Raw genomic sequence first — 12050 nt, forward strand, 5'->3', positions numbered from 1 at the left:
GCCTGGGAAAGCAGCAGAGGATGGCCCAAAGCCTTGGGGTCCTGTATCCGAGTGGGAGACCAGGAGGAAGCTCATGACTCCTGGCTTCAGATTGGTTCAGCTTCAGCCATTGTGTCCACGGGGTGGGGGAGGGGGAAGTGAACCAGCAGACAGAGATCTCTCTCTGTAGATCTGCCATACCAATAAAATCTCAAAAAAAAAAAAAAGTGTGTGTGTACATGCACTTTAAAAATTAAGTTCAAACAACCAAGGAATTTAGACTTGTTCACCAATGTAACTAAATCAGGGACAAAATATTTGTTTTTCATAACTTATTTTAGCAACATCCTTTCTTGAATGCTTTTTGCACAAACTAGTCTTTTGTGCTAGCTAAATTCCCACTGGACCTGAGTACAATGCATTGTTTGTTACCACGATCTTCTGCAGGTGCTCAACATGACAGCTGAAGTCATTTTTGCCACTTTGACTTGGATCCTATTTCAGACTCTTCTTTTTGGTGCTCTACACATGCAGGTACTTCCCAAAGCAGCCAATAAAACTAAGCATGGGGAACATGTGGCCCCCATACCCACAAAATCATTTGGTCTAGTCCTGCCAGGGCAATAGCAGGTGACACTTGAAATCCAACAAATCTACAGCAGCCTATTTTTTTTAAATAAGATTTATTTTATTTGAAAAAGAAAAATACAGAGATCTTCCATCTGCTGGTTCACTCCCCAAATGGCTGAAATGGTGGGCCAAGCTGAAGCCAGGGACTTGGAAATCCATGAGGGTTTCTTCTGTGGGTGCAGGGGCCCAAGCATTTGGGCCATCCTCTGCTGGCTTCCCTAGGCACCATAACAGGGAACTTAATTGGAAGCAGAGCAGCTGGGGCTCAAACAGGTCCCCATATAGGATTCTGACATTACATAAGCAGCAATTTTAATTCTCTGCCACAATGAGTACCTGAAGAAGTCTCTAAGCCTTGTGTGGCTAGTCAGTGATGTAAATATCCAAATGGCCTTCAGCAGAAAAAAAAAAAAGTTCCCCATTCTGAAAGACTGTGGTCAATTTGCATCACAAACAAGATTCAACTATTTCTGAAAGAATCTCTTTATTTGAAAATACACCCCCACAGATCTCCCATTTCTTGGCTCATTCCCCAAACACCCACAACAGCCAGTACAATAGGCCAAGGCCAGGGATTATGAACTTCCCTTGGGTCTCAGGAGGCTGACAGGGACCTGAGCCCTTGAGCCATCCTGGGTGTGCATTAGCGGAGACTGGATCAGAAGAGGAGCCGCTGAGACTCCAAGCAGGCACCCTACCCGGCATACAGGTGTCTCAAGTGGCAGCCTAACCTACTGTACTACCACAGAGGCCCCAAGGATCTACTGCTGAATACAAATCAAACGGTCTTCTATATGTAAAAAATATTAACGACTTAATCCTTTAAAAACATTTTTTTATAAACATTTCCCTCAACTCCCTCGATAGGAATCCCCATTGTTTAGAAGGAAATGCAGGTACAGAAAGGCTACAGGATTGGTGTTAATTCTCTTTAGCAGGCTCCCCCCTACACTCAGCCACCCCAAGGGGAGTTCTCACTGCTTGAGGTTCCCCCTTCAAGAGGTAGAAACCAAATGTACAAACTTCAAGGCACATAAACTGGGGGATTTAAGATTAGCAAGGGCCAAACTTAAACTTGATATTGTAAACAAAGATACAACAATATTTGTCCTCAAGAAAATAAACATTTGGAGGAAGAAATATTTTCTAAAAAAAAAAGTTTATTTGGAAAAGTCAGCCTCTTACACAATGTTTTGTATATACTTTCACTCTCAATTACAGTGGTATTTTTAATGCATTGAATATAACTTATTGAATATATCTTTCTGCCTCAATTTAAAAGATATTATGCTAAAAAAAATATTTACAGTTTTTCATTCTGGCCTACCCTCCCTCGTATCCTCATACTGAATCCATTTTTCTAATCAGTTTTGTGAAAAGGGTGATTTGAGTGGAGAGCATGAATATGTTCAATAATTCTAAGTAACATAATTTTCTTTAAGGCCTTCTCAGGGGAAAAAAAAAAAGGAATTAATGATCTAACCTAAAGCACAGTTATAACTGCCCTCCCAAACTTATCGTTATTGGCTGGCCTGGGGCAGATTTTTCCAGGCCATCTTCAATTGGGTGGGGTTAAAAAAAATTCCCAAAAGCCACCAGACACACACAGGCTATAAGTCTCACACACAGCTCTCTACACTAGAAGCAGCTATAAATGAAATATTCCAGGAAAAAGGAAAATGCTAATAGTCTCACAGTTTAACTGAAGGTTTGGAAAAACAAAAACAAATTCAGCTTATGTTGCAAATATCTGCCTACATTTAATTGTGTTGTATTTACTATGGAGGCACAACTTTATATAGTTTTGTAGATTTGAATACTAACTTTTATAGGTATTAAAAAATCAAATCAAGTGATTTCAGAAGGGGCAAGGATCGAAAACCACTCAAAATGTGTCTCTGAACAGGGAGCAAGAGGAATGGGGATTTAGAGACAGTAAAACTCAGCACTGTGGCTTCTAGAATGCATCCCAAGAACAGCACCCAGGAAGCCTAGACAAGGATCTACCCAGAGTTTCCTAAAGACAGCTAGCAGGCACATGTGCCAGGCAACTACTGATGCTAGAAAAATATTTAAGTCAGTATTTTATATAAAACTTCCGACTCTGAGCTAGTATTTTTCTGTGTTCCCGTGACCACGCCATTGTCTGAGGATACATTTACAAACAAGCGTGAGGCAAGATGAATTTCCAATTCTAGACTGGCCTCAGACAAGGTAGTTGCTCTTTTTCCTGTCCATGTGACACATAAAGTAGATGAATTCAGCAGAAGGTTTTAAAAAGTTAAGGCTTTCTAAATAGTTCTAAAGACTTAAACTTAAGGCACGTATCATAATCTTCATGAGAACATTAAAAGCTAAGTAAGATTAAAACAAAACAAAATCTACTTCCTTCCCTCATCCTTTGTCCACCACTCCCTCCCAAAGAATATGACAATTTTCCACTCAGGCTAGTGGTAAGGAGTGAGAACAAGAATCCCATCAAACACCTGGTATAATTTCCACACCAAAGCCCACCATCTGCTCTGAGCACCACTGGAGACTGCAGGCCAGCAGAGTAATTCCAAACACCTCGGGCTGTGGGCTGCTTCCCACCCTATGGCTCTGGGCTCAGACGGGGCTCTCGGCCTCCTTGGGGTCGGCGTCAGTGCTCTTCTGCTCTGGGGATTCGGCTGTGTTGAGGGCTTCCCTGGGCTTCTCATCAAGATCCGTGCTGGTCTCCTCTTTGCTTTCCTTTTGTTGCTTCTCCTCAGCTTTCTGTTCTTTTGCTACAAGTCGGTAATTGATGCCCATGCCAATGAAGAGAAAGATGCCTGCGATAATTAGGATTACGCCACACGCCCAGTACGTGTATTTGTAGTCTCCATAAATGTCATTGAGCCGACCTATAGATGAAAATAAAACAAAGTTATGCAGGCAAGAGTCAACCAGGGTATCTGAGCAAACACAGCTTTAGGATCCACTTAGAAAGACGTCAAGGAAGTTCTCAAACGACCCACCAATGACAAATATGTATAGAAGGAATAGTTAAGGGGCCAGTATTGTGATGCAGTGGGTTAAACTACAGCTTACAATGCCTGCACATCTTGTATGGGCATGCAAGGTCCAGCTACTGTGCTTCCAATCCAGGCACCTGCTATTGCACCTGAGGGGCAGCAGGCGATGGTCCAAGGATCCAGGCAGAGCAGCAAGAGTGAAAGTGCAATAGCAGGACAAAATACGGCCTGTGAGAGGGGAAGGAAGATGGGTCACAGGGAGGGAGCCAATAGCCAAAGTCGTGGGGGAAGAGGGGAAATGGGGCCTGGAGACCAAGGGGGGGCCACAGCATGTAGTGCCTCAGAAGCCACATTGCAGTGGGAAGCAGCTGGAGAGTTCTAGGAGACTAAAGAATAGCAGGAGTGGCACACAGGTGGACTAATTAGGAAGCTAATCAGCATCCCACACAGGAGACAGAAGTTTTGGATAAAGGTAGTACTGTAATGGGGTAAAACGGACAGATTATAAAACAAAATTTTTAAAAACAGTGACATCTGTGACAATATACCATCTCCCTTTTTCACCTTTAATGGTTTAATTCAAGTCTCACTTGATTAACTTATGTTAAAGGTTAATGTTCCACATGAGCAATTTTTGTCATGTTTTATCATGGCAGTTTGTAAAAATAAGTCAGTGATAGAAGAAAATAAAATGTAATTCAATCTCTAAGTAGCTGGGCATTTACAGAGCCAGCACCAAGGGTACAAAAGTGAGAAAGCCTTGCCACAGCTCTCATCTATCATGCCCCCAATCATGTTTCATGACCACTGGAACCCAGAGGCAGGGAAGAGGTAGGGGAATATACCGTACCTAGAAGAGGTGGGCCCAGGAGGACAGGACAGCACTCCACGATGGTCACCAAGCCCACAGCGCTTGAGAACCTCTGGGGTCCAACGAGGTCCATCAGGGTCTCAAACAACACGGAGCTAAGCCACCCAAAGGCGAATCCAAAGAATCCGGCGTAGATACAGAACCCGATGTAGCTGCTGGACAAAGGTGCGAGCAAATGACACACACCATTTGCAATGATAGAAGCGGCGAAAAAATACTGAACCCGAGGCCTTATCCACTTTGTGTTGGCCACCAGTCCCATGGAAGGTCTGGCTACCATGTCAACAAAAGCCAGGATGGAAAGAAGGAAGGCAGACTTCTCGTTAGAATAATGCTGGCTCTTGCCATAATTACTAAGAAAGACCAAGGGTGTAAAGAGTCCAAAAAACATGAGCACATTTCCAGAGAGGTACAGCAAAAAGCCTCTGTGGGTGAACAAGGACAAGTCCAGGAACTTATTGATGGTCTGAAAGACTGACGACTTCTCCTTGCGGTTCCCTCTGATAAGATCTGTATTCGCATCCCCTGCACCCTTTTGTGCATCAGACTTCCCAGCTTCCTGAAGGGATTCTTTCGACTTCACTTTCCCAGGCTTGGTTGGCTTGGGCCCTATGGGTCGCATCAGGGATCCAGCTACACAGCAGTTTAGGAGGCAGCCCCCTAGAATGAGGAAGCTTCCTCTCCAGCCAAAGATATCAAAGAAAGCCTGATTGAGGGGGGCCAGGGTAGAGAGAAACACAGGACTGCCTGCCATGGCCAGTCCATTGGCCAACGGTCGCTTCTTGTAGAAATACTTGCCAATCATGGTCAATGCAGGATTCAGGTTGAAGGCAAGCCCGAGACCTGGAGAAGGAAGAGGAAGAAAAACCACACACTGTGATCAACACCAGAAACATTTGAGCAATTATTTAACCAGCAACAAGAGTAAAAGAAAGGGTATAAAAAGAGACAAAATCCTCATTGCTGGCAAGCATGTTGTACAGTGGTTGTAAAGTGTGGGTTCTAAAACAACTACAAAGCTTCAAATCTCATCACTGCTGTGCATGGCTGTGTAATATCAGTCATGTAGACCCTTTCGTGACTGTCTCCTAGCCTGCAATGCAGGCATGTGGCACTGTGGTAAGAAATATCAGTGAAGCATGCAGAATAGAGCCTCACATGGAGGGGAGCACTCAACAAATGCTCTGTTATCACTGCTGTGTCTAGTAGTTGAAGGTCAACATGTCTTTTGTCAAAATGACCACCATCAGACGAAGGGTTATTACAACTAAACAAGATCACTTGGTGGATGGCTTGACTGTCAAGTAGAAGAGCTATCACCACAGAAAAGGTAACACAAGATTATTGCTTCAGCAACAGCACCCAAAATGAGAAATGCATGATTTACAGGGGCCAACTTGTGCAACTTTCTGAGAGGTCAGAGAATTAACTATTACACCCAGTTTCAGGCAAGCAGAGCAGAATACTGTAAGTAGTCAAGACTTTTATCTTCAGACAAGGTAAAGTGATTCTAAGACATCATACTTGAAGAACTAATTCAGAAGGTTTGGAGTGGTCTAGGAGAAGGACTAACCATAATAAATATCTCAATGGCTTTGCAAAAGCCATGCACTGTCAGAGGAGCAGGGTCCTGCCTCAGTGAGTAGATAACTATCTGTGAAAATGGACAAAGCCCAGGTCCAGCCCAGGAACAGACCTGAAGTATATAGGTAAATACTGGCTGTCAGATAAAGGTAACTTCTCAAAATTAAGGAATAAATTACAAACTATTCAATAAATAGTGCTAGTAGAAATGAATATTCAAAGAACTTCTCAGTGTTCCCCCTGACCTTCACCTTCCACCAAGGTCACTCCTCTACCTCAGAGCTGGCATGGCTTCCTTGCTGCAACCTTTAGCGGAGCCCTGACCTCTCTGACCTCACTGAGTGCTGCTGTCAAGAGCTGCAAGTTCCTGAAGGCTTTCGCAAAGCTGCCTGCGTGTCTTGGGTCATCAGATGGATCCTGCCCTTCGCTATGAGGACACTCCCAGTGAAGGCTCTCAGTGTAGCTGTCAGCACTACCTGTTATTTTTCTGACACACACTGGTGAGTTGCGGTGTCGGTGCCTCCTGCTCAGAGCAGGGCTGTGTGATCTGTGTCTCCACAACATCTAAAATAGTTCTTGATATACATATGGTTGTGGCTCGGTAAGCACTTTATGTGTGACTTAAGAGGAAGTGTATCAATGATGAACCTTAAGAGAGCTAACAGTTATGTTTTCTTCCTCCTAGAGTTGTTCAATGTAGAAAAACAAAAAAACATATACTGGAAAAGAAGAGACGAGTATTTTTACAATTTTAGACTGAAGGACTTTCTAAGAACAAGAACAGGACAGAAGTCACACGGGAGGGTTTTGAATATCTGAAAAATTTTAGCTGTTTAAGGAAAAGTAGAAAAACACTGAATTTAAAAATACACATTTCCAATAAAATTCAATAGCAAACAATGAATGGAAAAACAGGCATTAGTTCATAGCAGCACTGTTCACAATACCCAGAAGCTTTGAGTAACCGGTGGGTTTGTCAACAGAAGAACACAGAAGCAAACGGGATCCATCCACAACAGAACACCACTGAGCCCTAACCAGGAGGGGGCTGGGACACAGTCGGTTCCCCCTGAGGACACTGTGCTCTGGGAAACCTGAATACTGCACGTCCCATGACCTGAGGTATCCACGACATCTGTCACAAATTCACGGACACAAGATGGAGAATGGTGGCTGCCAGGAGCTGAGTGTGGGAGGGAGGAACAGGAAGTTACTGTCTAGTGGGTGAGGACGTTTCTTCCGTAAGATGAAAGGATTCTGGAGAAGGGTGGTGATAACAGTTGTACGACACTGCAAGTGTTCTTAACACTACTGAGCTGCACACTCAAAATGTTGAAGATGGTGAATTTTTACACTATGTGTATTTATTACATTTAAAAATCCTAGATTTAACAGAAAACCCCACTTATTATGCAAAGGAATAATGAACTACTGCGAAGCTGTTATACATGATTCCTACACCAATTTTTTAAAAAAGGAGTAAACAAAAGTAGCCCAAAAAGCATTTGCAAAAAAAGAAAAAAAAAAAAAAGAAAAAGAAAAGAAAAGTAAAGAAAGAAAGAAACTATTAACTCCAAAATGAAAAACATTTACTGGAGGGAAAGGAGACAGTGGGAGATGGGTTAACAGATACTACCTCGAAACAGTCAAATAGCTGCCACTCATAATATATTATATTCTGAATAAAGAGCCATAGGAGGCCTATGTTGTGGCATACTGTGGTACGATGTCATCTGTGCGGTTATCCTGTAATCCTGTATCAGAGAGGTGGGGTCAAGGGTCAGCTTCTCTGCTTGGGATCCTGCTCCCTGTGAATGTACCTGGGAAGACAGTGCGGGTGATGGCCTGGGCTTCGGAGGAGGGAATAACAAGGGAAGATTACCGACCACTACTCTGGCACTGCACGGCCACATGCATTTAGGACTGGAGATGAAATGATCTCCAACTCATTCATGTTTTCAACAAATGAACACCTACTATATGACAGCAATTTCTTCTAAAAGTTTGTTTTTCAGGGCTGGTGTGATGGCTTAACTGACTAATCCTTCCCTTGCAAAGCGTCAGCATCCCATATGGGTGTTTGTATGTGTCCCAGCTGCTGTTTTTCCATCGAACTCCCTGATGTGGCCCAGGAAAGCAATGAAGGATGGCCCAAAGCCTTGAGACCCTGCACCTGTAAGGAAGACCCAATGAAGCTCCTGGCTTCAGACTGGCTCAACTCCGCCCACTGCAGTCACTTAGTGAGTGAACCAGGGAAGGGAAGATATTTTTTTGTCTCTCCTCTGTTAATCTGTCTTTCCAATAGAAAAAATAAATCTTAAAAAAAAATTTTTTTTCTATTTCATTAATTTATCTCAGATAAACAAAATAGTCGTATCTAAAAGTAAAAACAAATGTCACCCCAAAAGATCAGAAAAGTGCACACCCAGTAACAAACAATGAATCGGTGCTTGAAAACCATCATTGGCAGCAGCTCACCTCCAACGACACCAATACAGAAGTAAAGTTCCTGGACTGTGTTGCAGAAGGAGGCTGCGATCAACCCAGCTCCGGAGAGGCAGCCACCAAGGATCATGACGGGGCGGCTGCCATATTTATTCACCAGGATGCTGCTGATAGGACCTAGCACACAACAAGGAAAACAGAGGATGATTTGTGAATGACAACAAGTGATACATCCCATAAACAAGTAAACAAAACAAGAAAACAATTATAAGATGATTGCTTTCTATATTTTTTCAGTCATAAGTATATGTACTAGAAAACAAAGTTGCTAAATACAAAGTGAAAAACAACCATTAACTAGGCAAGCTCCACATCTAGAAATATTGAATATACTGAATAGAATCATACTGAAATATAAAAAAACCTTGTCTATTATAAGTCTTTTCTCTAAGGCAAGACAGGCTACAGCTAACATAGTAGTGGCTCTTCACGGTGTTCTTGGTTTATTTGGGATATGATCAACACATATTTAGAAAGTTTGCTCTATTTTAATTTAGAAGACGAAGTTGGATAACCATCCATGTAACTTTGGGTCTTAAAACTTGAGCGTACAGGAAATAAAGTTATTCAGGAAAACCAGGTCAAATTCCTCAGCTCAATAAACGCATAAGAAAATATTAGTTTTTCTTGAACGTGAAAGACAGAAAAACAAAGTGAAGCATTTTAAGAAACAGGAAAAGATTTTAAAGTATATCATAGATCTGTTTTTAAATATACAAATCAATGACCTTTTTACTCAATAGATACAAATAAGTACAATCTGTAAAATGGCTTTATTTTATAAAACCTGGTACATAACCAACAATGCTTGGTATAACCCAAGTTAGAAAATGGAAGACTACATAAAGAAACTGTGGTTCATCTATTCTATGGCGTTCTACTCAGCTAAAAGAACGAAATACAATTGTTTGCAGCCAAATGGGCCGGACTGTAGACAATTATGCCAAGTGAAATGAGCCAATCCCAAAAAGTCAGATACCACATGTCTGCTCTAATATAACTTCCATGAAAAACTTTAAGACTGGCATGGCTAGGGGTTGTTTAGATCATCTTTTGGAATGCCTCTTGCTTGTTTCAGCATGCAGTTTTATAGGGTCGAATCTAATTATTTTTGCAGTGAATCTTTCCTTTTGCTCTTCCTAGTTATCTGTATCTTTCCCAATAAGTTCTTGTGATTCATTAACTGATCATCCATCAGGATGGATTGTTTCTAAACACTTGAAAGTGTAAATGTCCATTTCAACACTGTTTTGCTACACATCAGGAATAATGAAGTTCTAGTTATTAATTGTAATTCCTTCAACACCACAAGAGTCACGCACTGGCATCTATTCTTACAAGGTTTTTGATTCCTGTTTTCACCACTTTTGTGATGCATTTTTATTTCAGTAGTAAGGTTGTCAACTTCACAATGATGAAAATTTATTATTTCCACCTAGATGTAGACTGTGCTCACTGAATCTGGAAGTTAGGGGACGTATGATGGAAGTATAGCGGAGACTGATATGTTCAGATATGAAGACAAGGTGCTGCATCTCTATGCATACAGACCAGAGACAGACTCCCAGTGAAAGAACTGAAACTATCCTAACAGTAAGATGATGGACTCCTTGACAATGTTCATGCCCACAGTGTTGGGAAACACTTTAACAAAAACACAATGGACTTGTGACTGTTCATGAAGGACATCCATTGTAAAACTAGAAGGGATATCAATGTGGGGGTGGGGAGGACCTTGGGGAAGGGCCAGGCGATCCCATAACCTATGGAACTATATCATAAAACAAAACAAAACGTTTTAAAAAAAAACAAGAAAAATCATATTTCTGTTAGTACAATCTTTATACTTTGATTATATGATGACATGGTCTACTTCAACAAATCTATTTTTATTTGAAAGGTAGAGTTACAAAAAGCCAAAAGACAGAGAGAAAATTTCCATCCACTGGTTCACTCTCCAAATGGCCAAAAGAGCCAGAACTAGGGCTGTTCCAAAGCCAGGAGCTAGAAGCTTCTTCTGGTTCTCCCACATGGGTGCAGGGGCCCAAGGTCTCGGGCCATCCTCTGCTGCTTTCCCAGGCCAATAGCAGTGAGCTGGATCAGAAACAGAACAGCAGGGTCCTTAACTGCTGCCTATGTGGGACGCTAGTATTGAAGGCGGAGCCTTAACAGCTATGCCAGGCTGCTACCTCTGGAGCAGTTAATTTAATCTAAGATTACTATTCAGAGGTACAGTATGGTTTGCCGACATGAAAGGCTCTTGGCTTGGCACAGTAACCTAGTGGCTAAATCCTTGCCTTGCATATGCCAGGATCCCATATGTGTGCAGATTTGTGACTTGGTTGCTTCACTTCCCATCCAGCTCCCTGCTTGTGGCATGGGAAAGCAGAGGAGGATGGCCCAAAGCTTTGGGACCCTGCACCTGCATGGGAGACCTGGAAGAAGCTCCTGGCTCTGGCTCAGCTAAGCTCTGGCCATTGTGGTCACTTGGGGAGTGAATTAGCAGATGGGAGGATCATTCTCTCTTTCCTTCTCTCTGTAATATCTTAAAAAGGGGGCCCGGCACGATAGCGTAGTAGTTAAATTCCTCGCCTTGCATGCACCGGGATCCCATATGGGTGCCGGTTCTAATCCCGGCAGCTCCATTTCCTATCCAGCTCCCTGCTTGTGGTCTGGGAAGGCAGTCTAGGACAAACCAAGGCCTTAGGATCCTGCACCCGCGTGGGAGACCTGGAGGACGTTCCTGGTTCCTGGCTTTGGATTGGCGCAGCACTGGCCGTTGTGGTCACTTGGGGAGTGAACCATCTGACGAAAGATCTTCTTCTCTCTCCTCTCTGTATATCTGACTTTACAATAAAAATAAATAAATCTTTAAAAAAAAAAAAGACATTTTTTTAGGATGCGTACACCCAGAATCCAGCTTCCTGCTATTGTATATTCTACTGGGCAATCAACTACCTGGGTCTTGCCCATCCATATAGGAGACATGGCCTGAGGTCTCTGCTCCTCTCTTTGGCTTGGCTATGCCCAGGTTGCTGTGGATATTGGGGAGTGAATCAGCAAATGGGGAGTTCCATCTGTCTTTCAAAAGAATTGAAACTTCATGTACTGAAATCTAACCCCAAAGTAATGTTATGAAGAGGCAGGGTGTGAAGGAGGTCATGCAGGGCAGAGCCCTCCAGTGCGGCACTGGTGTGCTTACGAGAGACTGCAAGGAGCCATCTTCCACACCATATGGGGAAGTGGCTAGAAGGTACCATGTGTGAGGAACCAGCCCTGACCAGAGATAATGAAGCTTCCCAGCCTTTATAAGAAGCAACACACTTCTACTGTTGATAAAGTACCTTGTCTAAGGGGCTTTGTTATAATAGTCTTTTGGAGTAACATAGCTACTTCATGAGAACAGGAAAGGGTTTGAATTTGGGTCCTGCACCGTGGTCCACACCGTGGAACCACTGTCTGAGGTTCAGGCATCCCTTTAGAGTGCT

The 12050-nt window shown here is 42.8% G+C and overlaps 1 protein-coding gene across 2 annotated transcripts in view; it reads right to left on the bottom strand.

Annotated features, from left to right (window-relative positions):
- Positions 1-1758: 1758 nt before the first annotated feature.
- Positions 1759-12050, bottom strand: part of SLC16A1 (solute carrier family 16 member 1) — a 31691-nt gene continuing 21399 nt past the window's right edge. For both annotated transcript variants that reach the window (XM_040998999.1, XM_040999001.1), the window contains exons 3-5: positions 8536-8679; positions 4453-5316; positions 1759-3491 (exon numbers count right to left, since the gene is read on the bottom strand). In XM_040998999.1, coding sequence (XP_040854933.1) covers positions 3217-3491; positions 4453-5316; positions 8536-8679 — 1283 coding nt within the window. In that variant the 3' untranslated portion in view covers positions 1759-3216. The remainder of the gene's footprint in view (positions 3492-4452; positions 5317-8535; positions 8680-12050) is intronic.

The sequence above is a fragment of the Ochotona curzoniae genome, unplaced genomic scaffold, assembly GCF_017591425.1.
Source record: "Ochotona curzoniae isolate NIBS_2020 unplaced genomic scaffold, NIBS_Ocur_1.0 scaffold_1037, whole genome shotgun sequence".
NCBI classification, from domain to species: domain Eukaryota; kingdom Metazoa; phylum Chordata; class Mammalia; order Lagomorpha; family Ochotonidae; genus Ochotona; species Ochotona curzoniae.